At 42.2% G+C, this 20782-nt stretch overlaps 1 protein-coding gene across 3 annotated transcripts in view; it reads right to left on the minus strand.

Annotated features, from left to right (window-relative positions):
* kazna (kazrin, periplakin interacting protein a) overlaps positions 1–20782 on the minus strand; it is a 114930-nt gene that overhangs the window by 36679 nt on the left and 57469 nt on the right. For all 3 annotated transcript variants that reach the window (XM_083974745.1, XM_083974747.1, XM_083974746.1), the window contains exon 2: positions 11519–11626. In XM_083974745.1, coding sequence (XP_083830871.1) covers positions 11519–11626 — 108 coding nt within the window. The remainder of the gene's footprint in view (positions 1–11518; positions 11627–20782) is intronic.

Genomic DNA, 20782 nt, shown 5'->3' on the forward strand with positions numbered 1-20782 from the left:
ACACACACATCGACAAACACAACTGCCAAAAATAACTCCTGTCACCTAGAAAAGTAAAGCAAAAATGACAACGGTGATTTGGGGCTGATGAATTAAGAGTACGGAGGTACCAAAACAGTCCTGGTCACCGCTTGAGATGCTCACTAAGAGTCTGGGACTAAAATTTGTAGCTAATGGTTGTGGAGTTACATTTGTTCGCAGTTTTCAATGCGAGCAAGGCCTCTGCTGACATCTTCGGTAAATAAAGCTGGAAGACTGAAAAGTCTGTCACTGCAAATGTGAGTTACCTTTTCAATGACTTGCAGCGAGCGAGTTCTGTCATCCATCCATGTATATTTGATGAGCTGAGGAGGGATGGACAGGGCCTGAAAACGGCAGCCAGCGGTGGGATGAATTTGGTGGGTGACAGTGACAAAGTAAGGAGCCAAATCCCAGAGTTCTTGCTGTCGAAATTACGCGATTAGGCACCGAGGTGTTCAAACAGAGAACTAGATGGGACATAATAAAGGCTCCCATCAGTCCGGCCCCACTGAGATACTAAATTACTGCGCGCTCTTAGAAAGCAGTCGCAAAACTGACTTTGCATGTCGCATGATTATTATAGCTGCTCTACCATTAACTCTGACTTGTTTCTGACAGGCAGCTGATTATCTTTAACTCCTTCCAAATTGTCTTCTGTGTTTGCCACAATGGGGAAGAAACCAGCTAGCACCCGTGGGAGCTGCTTGCTGCATTCACTTGCAGCATGGTCTGAGGAAGAAGGCAATTATACAGCTATAGGACCAAACTCAGCTGCTCTCTCTCACAATTATGCTGTCAAACTGAGCCGTAGCAAACGTTGGTGCAACCACATGCTGACTGACATTTGTGCATATGTGGATATAATGTATGTACTCGGATGCAATTTAAATGATGATATGATCCTCAGGTCGGTCAGGCATCAACGGGCTGTCCTGAGGAATCCAACAACACCGCCTGGTTCACAGAAGGTGTTAATGCACCGGGTGAAGCCCACTCTGACATCATGTCACTCATCTGAAAACACTGCTTTCTTTCTGAGTGACAGCCACGAGGCGTGACGGACCAACGTAATCTGAAATGATTTTGGGGGTGTTGATTTGTGACTGGCAGGCCTGACTGAGCTGAGAGAGCTGAAGCTTAATGTGAGTTTAACACAGGGATGATCAACTCCTGAACATTTGTCCATTATTCAGCTTTGGAATTAACTACAGTAGCCATGATTATGCATAATCTGCTATAGTTACAAGGGATAGTGATTGCATGACTAATATTGATCAATTCCAGTATGTAAAAGCAAGCTGGCATAGAAATGTGAGACAGTAAGCTAAGTAACTGAGTACAACTGCAAACACGTAACCGCACAGGCAAACATGCCCCCCCTCCCCCCACTCAACAGCCTCCAGGTGTTTGTTTTGCTTTAAAAGCACTAACTGTGTCACCACCACACCTCCAGGTTCAGCTTGAAACATTAAACAACAACAAAAAAAACCTCAAAAAAACACACAACACAGTTTGACCACTTTTACAACACATTTCTGTGTTGCTAGAACAAAATGAACTGTCCTGTACTCTGAACTTTTACCTCCGTGTCCAGGCTATATTTAGTTCAAGGTTGAAGAGCAGGTGAAGTACCGGTATACAGATAAAAATGCAGGTATTTGCAGGCAAAACAGTAGAGGGGAAAAAAACTGCAGTTGCTCTCACTATTGCAATATTTGTCAGCTGTTGTAATCTAATGCTTTTCAGCTAAAGTTGTCTGAAACCAGTCCAGCTGATATGGCAAAAAAGGCTGTGTAAATGTAAAATGTGACAACCTCTGACCACAGTATTTACAAAAGAAACAGATTACAAAACCTTCTTTTCATAAAAACACTACTGCCTGGACTGCACTGAATAAATCCCGGAGTCTGTGGCATCTGTTCACTGATAAGTAAAAGCGAGAATCACGGTCACATCTTTTGACTCTGTCAGTCCAAAACTGACATTTAGCAGAAGTGACTGCAGAATAATCAATTAATGGCGCAGCGTCTGCCCTCGTGTTCACACAGCAACAACTACCCTGAGGTCAGCGTGGGTTAAAGTCTCCCAACGGCTCAGCACCAAAACAGGTGACTGAGTGACTCACTATCAGACATGACACCTGCCAACACGTTGCCGTTGAGGACGGACAGATCCTCCCTCGTGGAGTCTGAGCTCCAGAAAGACGCTGAATGAGCCACCTTCAGCTTTTCACCGTTCACTCACCAGACTTTCCCTGCTCCCCCCCGTCCGACTTCATCCCCTCCTCTGAGGGGACTTTTCCAGAGGATTCCAGGATCTGTCAGGTGTGTGCTGGAGATTCTCAGAGCAGACACAAGGACAAAGTGGGGAGAAAAAAAATCCAATGTTTCTCCAGTGGCACTCACTCAAATCGTGACCATTTCTGCTATTATCCCACTAAAATTAGATACAGTTGACACCAGGAAATACATCCAGGAGCTGCTGCTGCTGTGTCTTTGCCTCTCTGAGCGTACCTGTTCAAGGCAACTCCCATGTGTTCAGTAATACAGTACAGCCCCTCCCCCTCAACTCAAATGGTTTCCTAGGTAAGGAGGGGAGGGGGGAGGAGCTGTCACTATGATTTTCCCACATTACTCAAACACTCAAACACACACACACTGAGGGGAGGAGCTAAGACAAGGTGTGGGTTTACAGGCAGGTGGGTGTCGATGTGTGTGTAGCCTAACACCAGCAGGTTATACAGCAACAGGTCTGCCAGCTGTTGACTTGCCTGAGGGTCTCAGTAACCTAATAGCTTTAAAAAACACTTACGCTGTCATGAAAACCTCGAACCTTACTAAATTGACCATTGCAGTGGGAAACACTTGCATGTGCTTTTACCTGCGTTTATTCTTTTTCTGCCAGATTGGAGCTATTTTTCTTTTAAAGGCTGTCAGGCCACATTTTTGAGTAACAAACTAAAGGTGTAGTAAAGAGTAAAGTAAGAGCTTTATGGATTTGGAGCTACAACTATGGAATAGACACAGGATATTGCAGTCATTTGATGGATTAAAATACATCTCCCTTTTAAATTGTAATAAACTGGATGTGTTTACCTTTCATTGTGACAGCTATCTTTTAAAGCCTTGTAGATTTTAGTTTAATTACATTGTTATAAACCCTCTGGATGGCCTGGTAGGAAAGCAAACAGAGCCCTCTGTACGCAGTTTTAGTGCATATGCAGGTGTAGGCGATTTGTTCACACAACCTCTGTCTCCTTGCAGTGACATGTTGTCTGAGGCAGGCAGGTGAGAGAGGGATTGATGACGTTCGTGTGGACAGACAGAAGAAGGCCTGAGTTTAAAGAAAGGTGATAAGCCTGTGTATTCATTAAGAATTATTCATCTGCCTGCAAGGACAAAGATAAAACCTCTTAAAAACAGCATGATGATGAGTCAGCTTATAAATGTAATCCCTACAATTTAAGTGCACATGCAGACACGGTTATAAAGAAGGTAAAACAGCAGAATAAAAGGCTGATCAAAGACTGTTTGAATTGTATCTTGAAGTCATTTTACTTTCATGGTACAATACAATAATTAAGAGTGAAACCAATTTCTCTGCGGAGCCTTTTGTATGACAACCTAAATATTATCAGTGTCTATTGTCATAAATGAATAGCATTTTATCATGTGATTAATCCACATTCCACTGGACCACTTCATTATAAAAAATTCCCCACCTCCCAATTCCAAATTACTCTGTATTTACATTCAGTATGTGGGCCACAGAGCTGGTGCACTGCTGTAAAAATAAAATGAGTCCACCCACACTATACTGCAGTAGCAGGAGCCCTCACTGGCCTCCTGGTGGCCTGTGCTGAGTCCAGATTCTCTCAAGCTCCATTAATCAACCAGGCCGCTTTGAAACCAACCTAAGAGGAGTATTCTGTCCAAACCTGCCTCCAGAACAGTGTGGAAAAACAATGCACAGATTTAATTAAACTCTAAAATTTGTTTTTGAACGTATCTATTAATTAATCAGGAATAATTACCTACTGACCCACGCTTAATTACATGGCTCGTTGGAGCCTCCATAACTCCCTACAGACCGGGAAATCCTTGAATCGCAAAAGTGTGGACATAAAGTTTGACTTTTCTTATCTAATGAACGCTGGTGTCAAAAGGCCATGTGCACACACAAGCGTCTTCAAACTCTATTACTGTCAATCAAATTTGTTTGGCCTCTCTGCAGAGAATCATTGTGAATAAAAGCACCTAAAGGAAATAATCTCTTGTTGTCCATTGTGTACATTTGATGACAACATGTGGAAACTGTGAGTCACAAAGGGGTATTTGCCTTTTGAAAGTATCAGCACAAGACACTTTAGTCCACATTTTTGTGAGGCCAGAGGAGACCGGGAGCACAGTTGCACAATCACTGCACAGTCATTGATTTTTGTGGGACCTTATTTTACTCTAACAGTCAGAAGGTCGTTTCATGAAATGGTAACAAATGCCTTTTAATGGCAGTGAAGAGGAGGGCTGCAGTTGTTATAGTGACGATAAAGGACATCATGTGCCTGTGCCTAGCACCCAGTGGCTGAAGATTACATATCCTAGGATGAGTGATGACTCAGCAATTCCTTCATTCTGGAAAAAAAACGAAACTCAGGGAGAGCATTTGAGAAAATATATAATAGTATCATTTATCTTGTGAAGCTGTGGGTTGTGAAGTTATTTAAGGAATCATGCTGGTAAAATTGTCTGGTGGAGTGCCTGAGAGATGACTGCAGCTCCCTAAATGCACGGTGACCTGCAAGAAGGTAATTTGATGACAGAGAGGTCACGCCAGCAAGATCATTACTATGGTTGAGTATTTGACAAATGCAACCAATGCACATGAACTGCATTAACCACGTCATCTTTACATGCTCAGTAGATGGCAGACTACAACATATCAATTACACTATTCTTGTTCCAGACCTGCTGAGACATGGTAGTCTAGTGCAAGGTAACAAGGAAGTGGTCCAGCTGCAGCTCAGGCTCAGACACTTATGAAGATAAAGAGCTAATCAGCAGGTCCGTTGGGTTTCCTAATTAAAAGAATGTACTTGGCACGAGCAAGCTTTCTACACTGCATTAAGACAGCATCAAATCACACAACAGAGACAGGGGGGACAACAGGAAATTAGCTTTCTGTGACATGTGGGCTGTGGTGTGGGGTGTATAATGATACTGAAGAAAAATATTTACCTGCTAAAAGCAGTTCAAGTGAAAGTGCTAACACTGCTTTTTGTGTGATGCAGCGGCGCGCACAAGCACACACATGTTTCCAAGTCGTGAGATGCTTAGAGGCAATGAGCTGAGAGCACCATCCCTTAAATGAAAATCAATGGAAGCGTCCAATCTCTCTCTCTCTGCAGATTACACAATACCTTCAAAGACAGCAGCTCCACCTGAGATGGCCAGGAAGATGTCAACCCTTCATTGTTCATGGGAGAAAGAGGTGCGAGTAAATTCAGACACGATGAGAGGAAGATTAGAAATTAATTCAACTTGTGTGTATGTGTGTGTGTGTGGGGGGTCCGTGAATGATAGTCAACTCCTTATCACTGCACCAGCTTCCTGTGACTTGTGAACAAGGTGGTGTCCATCTTTTTTATGCCTCCTTCAGCACCGCCTAACTGCCCTTTGTGAAACACACAATGCACGTGTTAATGGACACCCTTTCCTCATAAATTCCCACTATGCTCTTTTCCTGTTCCCATGATTTTTCCCCCCCTACACTGCAGCTTGCACTGCAAAAACCTTGAAACAACCCCATCAAAGATTAGTCACCAGCAGCCACTAAGTGTGTGGTAGTTGAGGGAAAAAAAGTCTTTGAACTAAGAGAAGAATGATTTGCACAGGAATTTATTATTACCTGTATCACAAAGTATGATGTAGGGAGATGTTAGGGTTAGTCGTAGAGAGTAGAGGTAATAGCCGTCTGTGTCAAAACACTTGTAACGGTTAAATCATCTCTGATCGCATATACAGCAGAAAACTGCTTGTTGCCGTTCACGTTGCCAGTGAGAGTCAGTGTTGTACCTCAACTGTCAAAGGTGTGACAAGGATTCATTGTCGATTGAGCATTTTAACAAGCAGACAGACATGTTGTATTATCTGCTGTTCATATCATGTGTATTGTGGAACTGAGCCTTTCAGAACACAAATAGCACTCAATGTGTTTGTGTTAAATAGACTTCAGGCAGCTGTACTTTGTACATCTACACTATGGATGAATATTTTACAGAAGTTATTATCATACAGGATCAAGCTGTAAGATTTATGGTAGAGCATAACCAGGAAATACAACTGTTTTTAAACGTGTATATAAAATAGATAGTTTTATTACCCTACAACTACCTTTGATACATTTAGGGTTACATATTGCTACTTGTATTGTTTGAAGTAGTGCACTCAGTGTTTGACAGGGGAAAAAAACTATTAAGTGGGCCCACTCCTGTTACTGTATTGTTTAAGTTGTGGCATGTTATACCAAAATGAACCTACTGTACAGTACATGGGCCACACACAGATACACAACTGCAGTGGTGGTGTGAAAAGGAATGCTGAGGTCCCAGATTTGTTATGACCTTCAAGACATTGTCATTTCCTCTCCCATAACCTCTCTCACACCAGACTCTCTTTACTCTCTCACCTCAGGCAAAGCATAAAATGCGAAGTGTGGCAAAATGTTAACTTGAAGTCTTTTGTTCGAAATAAGACCCAAAGGTGTGCAACCTTATACTGTTGATCGAGTGCGCGTCTGAAAACTATCTGTCCTGCTGCACTTTATCTTCTCTAACCTGCCGGTTGATTCATCTACAACCCAGACCATCTCCCTTGGTTCTTCAGCCTTTGCTGTTCGATAATTACTGAAAAAAGGAAGCACCAGCCATCAGGTGCCACCCTGCTTTTCCTCCAGACCTGCCAGCTCCGACAGCCACCGTCCCTCTCCACCATCGTCTCTGCTGCCAATTCATGAGCGCCAGACGCCAGCCCAGATTAGCTGCCCGTGGGCCTTTTTAACAGCTATTTGAAGGACAGGCAGAAGCTACTACAACCAGTCAGCCGGCTGCACCAGTTGGCTGTTTGCCTCGTGTCAAACCTCAGTCCAAGGTGGAATTCAGAATTAGCAAATGCACCTCTACTGGCACCTTGGCACAGCGCTGCAGCAAGGTGTAAATCCAAAACTTAATGAGGTGTAAGTGTTAAGTGAAAATGCAGGAATGGTTGTTTTATGACAGCAAAACAAACTCAAAACAAAAAAAAACTCTGAGGCAGAGCCAAACACAACATATACTGTAAGATGACAGAACAGAAAAATGTGTTTCATTCAGTGTGATGTTATTTGAAGGAACGACTTACCACCCATATTTCTCACACTGAGCAACAAATATTCAAGAACCTATTAGAGTTTAGGGGTCAGATGAATAATGGTCCTACTCTGTGGCAGGTGGGAAATTCTTGGGGTTGGAGTTTACAGATCAGTACGAACAGGATTCAATTCAATTTCTGTTATCTAAGGGAATTGTTAGCACTTAAAGTTTACTAAAAACTTAAATTATCCAACTTACACAGGTATAATATTACATTACACTGAGATATGGTCATTCATTTAGACACTGATCAGCCAATACTAAAACTGGTGACTGGTTTTAATGAGTCGAGCTACTAATGATTCAACACAGACTCTTATACAGTAACAACCAATCATGTAGACCATCAGCCACAACATTAAAACCAGTCGTCTGTTTTAGTGTTGTGGGTGAACTGGGTATGAGAACACACTTCAAAACACATTCGGTGTGACGCATTTGTTGTTTCTGGCCCATTTGCTGAAAAAAAAAAAAAAACTTGGAAAAAAAACTGTGCGCCAACAACATGAATTTCTGACAGCCTGACACCTGCCACTTTTGGGTGCACTGATAGTACACATTACACACTCACCCTTGCAGCGAGCACAATGCCTAGCAACCGTCAGTGGAATAAAAATTAATGAAAATACAGTCAGTGCTAGACTGACATGTGCTGAGACATTTATTTTTAGAGCAGCATTTGTGAGTCTTGATGTTTCATAATTCAACAGCATAGCTTCAGGTCTAAATTCAGACCACAATGTAAAATGCAACAAGGGTAAATGTAACAATTTGGAAGGTTAGCTCATTTCTAAGGTGCAGTAACCCGCCACTGAATCGATTCGAAGGGAATAAGAGCAAAGAAGAAAACAACAACAGCATTTGGAAAGAGCTCATCGAAAGGACAGAGGTTGAGAGAGGTGTGTGTCTTTAGGAATATTTAAGATGTTGCAATGCAGCACACACACCCAGACCCACACGAACCTGCTGACCAAATGACCACGACCACTAAGAGTCACGTAAAGGCGACTGTAACCACTAGGTCTGAGCGTTTCTGTGGAGCCATTCCTGATGTGTGTAAATTACAGTGGTGAGGTCTGAGGATTGTTGCTGGAGGCAATTTAAGTGCCACTTACCCACTGGCTATAAGAGGGCTTTGGTAAGGGCAGGTGTTTTGGAAAAGTGTCAGTGCATGAGAAAAATGGAAGTGCTCAGCAGAGACCACTTCACACATGCACCCGCACCCACACGTCCACCCTCACAATCCTCATTGTTCTTTTGTTCATTTCTGTCTCCCCTGCTCCCCCGTGTCTCTATGAGTTTCTCCCATTAATCAGAATACATACACAGGTAACACTGTGTCCTAACCAAGCCGTTCACCTTGTCCACCGCCTTATGCTGCACTTCACCTCTTCTCGCTTTCATTCTCCGTTCCTCCTCCCCTCCTAACTCTGCTTTGTCTGGACACATGGTTTGACCACCCTGTGCTGACCTTCCTATTCAAACCAGCCAACAGACCAAGCTTCTTCACCCAGTGACATCATTGTCAGCTAATGTGCAGAGGCAGCACCTGTCTCCCTAATGATACAGCGCTCACTGCTTCTGCTTGTTTCCCCTCCTCTTCCTTCTCTCTCTGTTTCTCTCTCACTGCAGACCTGCGACGAATCTGCTGATAACACAGGGCCTCAGTCCCCTGTTCTCTTTCTGATGAACGTTGTGGTGATATACGTGGCCTTGGCTACTGCAGGGGTTGTTGGTGTGTCTGTGTGTGAGTGTGTGTGTGTGTGTGTTTTTCCTGAGTCTGCACATTTACAGCAACCAGGAAATGAGTAAAGGCCAAATGCACTGGCTGGTTCATGCTGACAGAGAGGGGGCGTGGATCTCCTCATTGAAAAGTGTTAATTGAAAAGATGTGCACAAGTCTTTTCATATAACTAACCTGATGAAGCGCAAAGTCTGCTGTCCTGACTTTTAAATGACTCACATATACAAAACTATCATTAAATCTTCAGCACGACTTTGACATTATGAACTAGATTTGCAAAGAAGCAGTGGTGGAAGAGGTTCTGTCAGTTTGTGCTTTCAAGTCAACCAACCTAAAAAACCTGTATCATCTCCCCTTACCCTCTGATATGACCAGTAGGAACACCTTCGAAACAGACTCACATTGGTAACACACATACTGGACCTCTGTGGTTACTGTTACAATAATCAACACGTGGTTACATTTGTGGAGCAGTCACGGTTTGGTTAGGCTGACGCACAAAAACAACTTGGTTTAGGTATAGGTCATGACTTGGAAAAATGAAACCTATAATTAAGTTTTCGACGATCTCTGTTAGGTTTGATTTAGGGATAAAAGAAACAATGACTATCTGTTTCAAATGGGAAATGGGCAACCTTCTGTCCATGTCAAAGTCCTGTTTTATTGACTGTGACAACACAGAGAGACAAGAAAGGCATGAGAGAGGGAGAGGGGAGAGGGGAGAGGGGGAGACGTGCAGCAATGTACTGTACCAGGCTGCTGCTCTAAGGACTCAAAAAAATTTGCTCCTGGGGTCTCTTTACTTTTAGAAATGTAAGAATCACATAAATAAACAATACAACTTCAAAAGAAATTAAATTATCTGAAAGATTTCTAAATTCCTAAATATAAAACTTTAATAATTAAAAGTACAAAATAAGTAAGTAAGTAAAACACAAGGTAAACTGGAAAGTACTTTACTTCAACAGTGTCTACATGTGTCTGAGTGTCATCAAAACATTGACAGACACAAATAGGAGAGAGGAGAGACCTGGCAGCCAAACAGACCCTTAAGCAGACGCTCTAATGAGAAAAAGGCCCCTCGGGGCCGTCCGGGTGACACTAGAGATCCATACTGAAGCTGGCAGCTTTACAGGATCCACAGTCCAACTGACGCTTCTCTACTGGTGCCATTGTCGACTACTTTGATCCTCTCTACAAGACTCCGAGCCACTGAAAGAAGCTTTTGACATGAAAGAGCTGGAACATGGGCACAGGCTGGAGATAAACTTTCTGTAAGTGTGTTTGTCTGGAGAGCTGATGACATCACCATGACACCCACTGGACCACCCAGTCAGAGAAGAGACGGGGAATGCTTAAAGGGTTTATTACAGTAGCTGCTCTCTGCCAGCGTGCTAACTTCTGATTAGGACGTTGGTAGTTAGTGATATAATTCCACACTTGTCAATAAGCTACAACCACTTTCACACCTGGACATGATGGGGTCTGCGGTCCTCCAAAAACCTGACACTCTCTGCAAAACTATGTGCCATGGCCATAGGAGCAAAAACAAATCTTTACTAGAACAAAAAAGTAATGTTGGCAAAAAATATACATGATTATAATAAAGAAATGGTGAATTCAATGACCTCTGAAGGTCAACAGATACCTTGTGGTTTGTAGATTATATGATGAAGCAGTCATGCTTCATGCACCAGTGTTTTTTTCTCTCTTCCCCACCAATACAGATACAATTCATATATTTAAATTAATATTTAGTATATTTTGAGTCAGGTCGATTGTTGACTCACTGTATTGCTGGACCCTCTGCAGTCAGAATTTCTGTCCTGCTGCTCAGGTATGCAGAACAAGGCCAAGCTGCCAGAATACAAACTGCGCATAAACAAGAGGTGGTCAATTATTGCTGTATTCCTGGGTCAGTACTGACGTGCACGGACCGCATTGAGATGCAGCCTTTGTTACGGTTTGATTAACTGAGAAGCTGGATTCACCGAGTTCATTAGCAGCCAGGAGCAACCGGCTAGAATAACATGTAATGGATGCTCATTGTTCCAGGGACAGGTGCAAGCGGCAAATGCTGAAATGGAAGAAGAACCGAAGACAGCACATGTTCTGCTGTTGTCTGCTCTTGCTCTCAGCCCCTTAATGGAGAGCTGGTATAGCCATGGTAAGAGCGCTATATCTGAAGCTCAAGGTCTCTTGGATTTACTCAGGGACAAATGTGTATGTGTGCATACATTCTTAGATGCCTATGAAGCCCCTCTTAATACAACATCCGATTCAATGTCTATCCTGATGGCACAGAGGCACAAAGCCTCCCTTTTAAATCAAACAGTTCTGGTTCTTACCTTTGTCCAGGGAGGCATCTGGAGAGTTGAAGTCCATGAGGCTGCTGATTTCAGTCTTGTAGCTGAGGTCAGGGGCTGGCGGCTTCTGCCTCGGATGGGGAGAGGGATCTGGGAGAAGAACAAATAACAAACACTGTTAACGGCTAAAATATGAGGGGGATTTATATGCATAACAAAAAGACACAGGGACCCATCAGCATCCGTGGGAATGAGATTTGAGCTCACGCATGTGTAGCAAGATCACGTGAGAATGCACAGAAAGGAATTTACCTCTCTCGCTGGCAAATACAGCTCTCATTGATTACTAATACCTTGACTTGTATTCCTGTGCATGGATTATGTCTGCTGAAGGACAGCTGAGAAACATAGCTGTACAACAATGAAATCAATCACCCAAAAATATATTGCAGATTATAAACTATATGTGCAGAATACAGACTGCACAGGGACAGTCGGGAAACACAACGATTAATACAGCCCTTCACACCAATCAACTCCATGTGATCCCTCTTAGCACGTAATGAACTTTTACCATTTACCATTCATCAACACAGCCACCGTCTCTGGGGAGTGTGTGAATGCATGGCTGTGGCGAAAGGCATACAAACGTAAACACACGCAACGCGAGCACACAAACACAGCCACTGCTTTGAGAGACTGCTGCACACAAATATTAGCATTTTTATGACTAAAGTCTGATTTGATTTCTGGTGAGGTTCAGTGCTTTCTAATATAGTTTTTGGTTCCCATCAGTGCCATGTACTGAATGCATATTGAATGCACTGCTCCCAGTCACCTCACATACCGTAAAGTGTTTGCTAAAATGACTTTGTCACCTTAACATGTTGCAGTCCTCTCCTGTGGTTCAACCACTGCTGCACACAGATGCATGAAGAGTTTATTCCAGATGTAATGAGCGCCTACTGTATAACAGTTTTAGTTTGACAGATAACTTTAAAACATTTTGCGGCATTTAAAACTCTGCCACATTTCTTCCTCTTCGCTCTTTAACCTCTGCTCCTCTCTGATCTTCTCTTCTTCCTCCTCCTCCCATTCTTTCTGCATCCGTCCACCACCCACCTATTATGACACTGTTCCTGGTTGAATTATTTGTGGTAATTGCACACAGATGGGTCTGGGTGAAGAGCTCGAGGTTGAGGGGTTGTACTGTCATTATGGTGGGATTAGTCATCACACTTGTGGAGATGGACTTATGATATAAAGCTACAAATAACAACCTGCCTCCCTGTCCCCACTTAAGGAGGCAGGCTTTTTTTTCTTCTCCTTCTTCTCAACTGCATATCATTTTGCAACCCAACACCTTGCAAATATATAATTTTTCAAACATGCCCATGGTCCACCCTTTGGCACCAGGCAGGCACACAGTTATCAGTTTTTTGAATAATGTAAAAATCCACAGTGCATACTTATCTGGTAGCTTTAAGCTACTGCTGCTCAGCGACCTGATGAGAATGCTTTATCTTCCTTGCATCATGCCCCTGTCAGGCCCTCACCAACATTTAAAAAGGAAAAGCGAAGTGTATGACAGAAAAAAAAAGCAAAGTAAGAAGTAAGAAGTAAACCATGACGGAGGCTTGATGATGATAGAGAGGAAAAGCCGAGAAATGTGCTGCAGAATGAACCCAGGCTTGACTGGGAAATGTGTTTACTGTATAAGTAATAAAGTTTTGTTGAAACTAAAGCATTAGGTAAAAAGCCTTCAAAATGAAAGAGATTTATTGTTGAAGTGCATTGCGTTCACAAAGAAACTAAAATAAATAAATATTAAACACTTCCTCATAAAAATTCTAGAGTCACACTGTTGCTTCAAAAACGCACATATATTATACACTTCAAACAAATGAAGTCTGACACATATTTTGGTGCAACTTGTCAGCTTGTCGATGGATGTGATGTATACATAATGCAACTGACTCGGCAATTAATGAACAATCATCGCTAGATGTTGGTATGTTGGCTGAGAGTGCTGTTACCAGACTGTTGCATGTTTTTGTCTTACAGGGTCTCACCATAACATACATAACACAACACAATATACACAGTGCATAATTACTGTCATACTTATAAAGGAGATAGGTGGTTATCTACCTAGCAGCTTGTTCTTGTGCTGAACTCTTACAGAGTCATGCAGGTTTAAAATACATGAGGAAGCAAGAAACCTTTGTCACTTGCTGGGCTGCAGACATTTTGATGATTTTTGCTCCTTGGTAGAAGTAAGGAGAGAGAATCAGACTGCTGTTCTTATCATTGCTTCAGCTCCGCATGTGGGCAATGTGTAACATTTTTTATCCAGATGAAATTATCTAGGAGGTGACTATATTTTCTGTTGTGGGGTTCTATTTGTGTCTCTGAATCAGTGTCCTTTACAAAACAATTACTATTTCTATTATTTCCACACGCCTCATATTGATCTTGTAGACTTTATCTCAGCTCTCTAGAGTTCAACAAACACTACAGACAGACGGACAGACAGATGGACAGACAGAGGGGTTAAACAATCGAAACCATAACCACTGTTTCTCCGCTACCTGCAACGCTACACTGTGAGTGAGAGTGAAGCTTTCTAAAACTCTACACAGAGATAAGGAGGATATGTCATTCTTGGCTTGGGATCAAATGAAAGTCTGTACGTTTTCAGAATTGAAAACGACGCATATAATTTACATACGGTAATTCAATTCAGAGAGAGAAGAGGAGTAAATTTTAGAAATGCATCTTTGACCTTTTTTAAAAAATCTATTTACTGGAAAATAAATCACATTTCAGCTCAGCTATCTTTCACTTTTAAATAACAAAGAAAACAACCGCCTTGTGGAAAGTAATTAGACATTCACATCACTTGTACTAGCTCTGTCCTCACGGTTCTCTCACATTTGTTTTTTTCTCTTTGGAAATGTAAATATAGACACCAGAGAAGTGAGGGCGTGAGTTGTAATAATCACATCACAACATATATAACTTTTCATGATAAAGCAATAAACTGTACTGCAGCATAAAATGCTGATGAGAACATATGGCACCTTGTCACACATTTCTGTAACAATCAAACTTTTCCGATTCACTTTATCAATAATTAATGGTTTAACCAGCCAAGCACACAACGGCGGGAGAAGATAAATGTGCTGTGGTGAAATAAATAATGACTCGGTCAAGCGACTAAAACAACTGCTGTACATCCTGTGGCTTTGTAATGATGCAATTACCCAAATCGCTGTATCCTCGCCAAACAGGGAGCACTGAAAGAAATGTGGTTACAACAAACTGTCAGCAGGACCTATTGGAGCTCATTTCTGGAGCCTACAGACACTGGGATGATGCCAGCATCATCAGCCGAGTGCAACACCATGACGATATATGATAGGAGAGTGTCTGACAGAAAAGAGTGTCACTAGTTTTCATTTGTATGATTTAAAAGCACACGAGTCTTGGCAGTGGGTGCAGTCAGGGGGAGGCTGTGCTTGGAGGCTTTGTGTCCATCAAACTGCAGTTAAGTATAATGTGGAGATACAGGGATGATGTACATGGTTCCTCTGAATGTACAGTACACCCACCTTTTACCTTTGTATTGGCACAAAAGCTATTATTGCAAAAAGAGCACATCCACACAGGTGTGACAGTATACACACATCGTGTGATTGGGCAAGGTGCCTCTATAGAGAAGTGAGAAGAGAACAGAAAACAGAAATAGCTTCTAGAGACTCAGACATCTTGCTGATCCACTGTAGATACTGTACATGTACAGTTGTGTCAATGTATGATGATATCACTGAATGACCATTAGATGGATGGACTAATTGCCCATACCTCTGCAAATGTCAAGGTGGTATTTTCTTCCATTAATGTAGTAACTTAACATTTGTAGCATTAAAACTAATACTAGATTTAATTTGCTGGCCACAGTTACAACCTTGATTGCAACACACTGCGGTCAGCTGATTGCTGTGTGTAGGTTGTGTGTAGAACAGTTGGAATATGGTTAGGGTCGCTCAGCTGTAACGTGGGGAGTGGGGGAGTGTTTTTATCCAGTGGCTCGCACTAAGAAATTCTCATTTTCCTTTCTTGTGACACACATCTACAGTAACAAAGCCTTGTCCACTGCATCCACATCCGGCTCTCTTCATCACAGTGGTTGAAACAAACAAGAAATATGGCAACTGCACAGTCACAATGTAAATGGAAGAATATAAACACTGTGGACAATATAATCAAAGCAAGCGGGTACATTACATCTGCCTGGTGCTGTGGTGCAGTGATCAAAGGGTGAAATCTGACTGAACTACAAATCAAAACCTGTTCTATAGGTACAGTATCTATGGTGACACTCCAGTAACGTCTTCAGACATAAACCAACTATTCATTTCACTCAGTCTCTTCTTTCTGTATGTCAGGCACATCGGTGACCATTAAACTCAGAGAACATCTCTAGATTAGAGAGAGATTATTAATGTAATGGACAATTTATGGAACTAAAGTGACAGGAAATACAAACATTTTTTGACCATATTTACTCAAACGTGCAGATTTCCTGTTTTTTTCCCCCCTGCATTTTACATAAATGTATGTTCAATCTATGGTTCAATCTCAGGGCTGTTTGATACTGAGATGTTGACATAGTGCTGGGATCTGGGAATGTTTTTGCTGTATATTATATTGCTAATATACAATTTCACTACTATTTGTTAGAAGCAAACCATTTCTAAAATAAAATGTTTCAAAGATGATCACATGTAACCTCCTGTTATGTTGCAGGTCAAATTGACCCATTTTAAAGGTTTTAAAATCTAAAAAAAACAATATAGGTATTTTCAATATACATTTAAAAAGTTTTGGGAGGGGTAAGGAACACCATTGCACTAAATATTAAAGCAGATATCAGTGGAATGTTTTTGTTAATATAAGTCCTAAATAGTCCTATTTTCCGTCAGCAATCACTTACATGAAGTATTTCAGCCTAAACACGAGTCTCTCCGTCACTCTGCTCTGCTGTAACCCGAGGAGAAAATTTTCCTTGTGGGATACAAGTGTTATCCAATGAGGAGAGAGAACGGCATGAAGGGCTGTGTGTGCAGCCAAGGGATGCGCGTGAATGTGGTGACGTAGCACGAGGACCAATTGATGCCTGACAAGGGCGGGGGCTGCTAACTCATGGTGCGTTCAAAGAAACTCGTACTTTGTGTTTTTCCTTCCTGTGAAGTCATACCAGTTCGATCTGGTACGAGTTCACGGGTCGGAAGTTACGAGTGGCCGTTATAGGGAACTTTCACAGACAACAGGATGGTAAAAACACGAGCTACGGGTTACCTGGAACGCTACCAAGTCGTAGTTGTGACTTGAAGCTGTAACTTACGGTTTCAAAAGCCTGCCTTGAACGCAGCATTAGCCGAAACGGCCGTGAAGCTGATATCTGCTTTAATGGAATTGTTAGTAATAGAGTTAGTAATGAGATTTTGGTTTCTGACTTTTTTGGATAATTAAACATACACCAGATCATCATTGATGTTCCTGAGAAATGAACATAACAGGAGGGTGAAGTAATGACTGAATAACAAAAGAGTTGTGAGCTGCTGTGATCTGAAGCCTGCTGGTCAGTGTGTATGGGCACATGGTTAACACACCGAGTTGTCAGTGACCCTACCTGACTGCGAATCTCACGTTAACCTTTATATTGTTGCAGTCAAACTTACATGGAGCACTCTGCCCTGCCATCAAGAGCCCCCTGTTGTTCCTCTGCTCTGCAGGGATGAAACACAAAATTCTTGTCAGGGAAGGGATGCGTCTCCCAAAATAAACTATCCCCCCCAAAACAGAGGCAGCTGAAGTCTCCTTTACCTCTCTGAGTCTGGAGGAAGATTTAGTTCAAAACTCCAGACTTCATTGTGCATTTTTAAAAAGAACTCAGAGACTTGCTTGTGGGGATCCAAACATTTCACAGTCGGTCAAAAGATAATCCGTAAAGCCGAGGGAAATATTCAGCAACACTCTGCTTTACTTTGATTGTAGTTATTATTGCTGTTACTCTGTGTGCTCATTTCATGTTTCTTCTTCCCATCTCGTATCATTATTATAATCAGCTGTAGCTGCCTTGAACACAGGTTTTTAAAGTATTGCCATGTGGACTCCAGTGTCCACCTCTCAAGGATGAACTCACAGCAGTTTATATGTCACACAGTATTTCTCTGCAATTGGCCCCTGAACACTAATGATCATTAGTGTAGCCATTATATCATAGCCAATTAGCTGTTATGGTTCTCATCTGTCGACGCAAACATGTGAAAAATATTCTTCTTCTCTTTTTCTCTTTGAAAAACACTGACAAGACCAAGCACTCAGGATGACTTTACTCTCCATAAAATACATTAACCAGACATAATAATCATCTCCTGGAAGACCTTGGTACCCTCACAGAGCAGAAAGAGGACTCCTGTGCTGTATTAAGGAGTGATTGAGTAAAGCCAGCAATTTACATCCTGTTACTAGACTAGAACATGGCACTCTACACTCACAGAGAGTTCAAGTTCACAGGTTTGTGGAGATTATTGTAGAGGTAATTGAAGCAGTCACAGTTTTAATGAGCTAGACTCTATATACGGTTATGATATAAAAGTTCCCCCGTACTGTAATGCTCTTCTGGTCGAGTGTTCCTCAGTCCTGAAGGGAAGATCGAGAGGAATTACTAGTCGTCATGGTTGGACGGTTCTCTCTCTCTCTCTGTTTCTCACATGGCTGTCACCTCCCCGCTCCCTTGAGTCCTCTCTTCTTCCTTAGCTGACTGACTCCACCACTACCGACGTCACCTCTCCTTTCTCCCTCCTCATTTTCTATCCTTTCTCTGTCACTGTTTAATGGGGTTCCCCAAGCTCTTCTCTCTTCTGAGCCTGCCATATTTTATCTGCTGGCACAGTGCAGGAAAAGGAGACGACTGGAACAAAAGAAGACCCTAATGGGTAGCGGAGGTGATTAAGGAATGAATAGACGCCGGTGCTGGAACCTTCACCAAGCCGCCCATGTTCCCCAACTCGGTCTGCAATCTGTAGATAGGCGCTGCCGCTCTCTTCTTACGACTGCCACCGGTCTTTAATTGCGGTGACATTCCCTGGTCCCGAAGCTGCCGGACTCGTGATAAAGCTTATGTATTCATGCATTAATCACCAGCAGCCAGGACAACCTGCTACCCCCCCATCGCCCCACCGCCCGCATCACCTGCTCCAAGACCCCAAGATGCTCTATAAATATCCTGCAGATAAATGTAACTAATGGACCAGGGGTGTGATTGTAGGGAGCCGGTGCTTGACGTTCAGCCGCCCACGTTAACCATCCGCTGTTCTCAAGACGACTCGTTGTCAATTCATACAATAATGAAAGGCTGCTGAATGTACTAGGCGGGCCATTCAAAGGAAACGTGTAGGCTACGGATGTTATTAGTTGGTGTAAGGACTTTGAAGAAAATGAGCTGCTGCTGCCCGAGAGACTAAACCGAGGAGAAGTGGTTCTTTTGTTAGCATGTGAATTTCATTTCCACAGTGTCCATCAGAGGAATGGACACATCTCCACTGTGTGTGAAATGAAAAAAGAAAGAAAAAAAAATCTGCTCCATGACAGAGCAGAGACAGGTGCCCACCAAGCGCTACAGCTTTAAAACGGCCCAAGCACGGCCACTTCGTAACTTTGTCCTTGTTTGGAACTGTGGGAGACAGAGAGGTGGGTGACAGCCAGGAAGCTGAATGGTGATGAAATTTGTGTCCTCTGACAACATGCAGCAAAATGATAACACAACTACCTCCACTATGTTCTCATCTTGACTGATACTCTCCAACAGCCTGCTGTAACTTTGAAGATGTTTATATTACGTACAGTATACAGAGATAATGCAAGATTAAAAGTGGGTATAATTCTAACTGCATAGACAGCTGCTCTTAATTGCCCTGCCAGCTCTTATGTATTGATGGCATGTATCCACTCCAGTGTGTGGTAAGATGGTGTAAAGTTGTCATGGTAATAATTGTCACTCATAGATCAAACATAATTGCAGAACAGTTAAAGAGAGGAAAGTTAACTCTTAAATTAGAAAACTGACATTTTGAGACATGCACTGTCTTGCTGAGTTGAATGAGGATAAATGTCATCTGTCTGCAACATCAAGCATATTTCAAAAACAACAAAAAACAATTCCTGTAAATCTACAACATTTCCTGTCCTGTCTTGTGTTTTTAACTGGACCCAGAGTCTGTACTAATAAATGATCTATCTATCTATTAAAGCAGAAGTGAGTGATATATTTGTGTTAATATAAGTCTTAAATAGTTATATCTTCCGACAGCAATCACTTACATAGAGTGTTTGGACTGAAACACGGGTCTCTCAGTCCCTCTGCTCTGCTCTGAGTCGAGGAGAAAACATTTATCGTATCCTACAGTTTTTATCCAATGAGGAGAGAGAACGGCATGCAGGGCTGTGTGTGCAGCCAAGGAACGCCGTGAATGTGGCGACGTAGGGACGAGTGACTGTTATGGTGCGTTCAAGGAAACTCGTATTTTTCCGACCGTGAAGTGGTACCAGTACAATCTGGTACGAGTTCACCGGTCGGAAGTTACGAGTGGCCGTTATAGTGCACTTTCACCGGTAAAACAGGTCGGAAAAACACGAGTGGGTTGCCTGAAACGCTACAAAGTCGTAAGTTGTGACTTGAAGCTGTAATTTACGATTTCAAAAGCCTGCCTGGAACGCAGCATTAGCGAAAACGACCGGACCACTTACTTCTGCTTTAATTTCTGTAACCGTAACAGTGCATTAATGATATTCTGATAAAACAGACTCTTACAATATTAGCAAAATACACCCTGGGACTCGGCATTACACCACATTACTTTTACCAGCTATGTTATAATAGAAAACAGGGAATCTCGGGATACTTAAAAAACTAATTTGAAATTTGCCTTGAGAATGAGTATGAAGATATTTGAATAATTATCCCAGATGCAATTATGCAGAAACCTAGAAGGTGAAATTGAAAATAAATCCTCTTCAGCTCCCCTCAATTTGTTCTGAATCAATTCAATAAACACTATCTTCATTGAACGTGTTTTATGAGCAGATTTTAACAGCAATTAAAGGCAGCACAAAATTATTCAAGTATCACATTTTGCATAGCACCTTGGGAAGTTGTTGTTCTTTCATTTTGTAATTGAAAGACACATGAAACAATAAAGTTATGTGCATTGTTTGCTGCTTTTCTTTCAGCGCTGT

The sequence above is a fragment of the Trachurus trachurus genome, assembly GCF_905171665.1.
Source record: "Trachurus trachurus genome assembly, chromosome: 7".
In the NCBI taxonomy this organism is placed as follows: domain Eukaryota; kingdom Metazoa; phylum Chordata; class Actinopteri; order Carangiformes; family Carangidae; genus Trachurus; species Trachurus trachurus.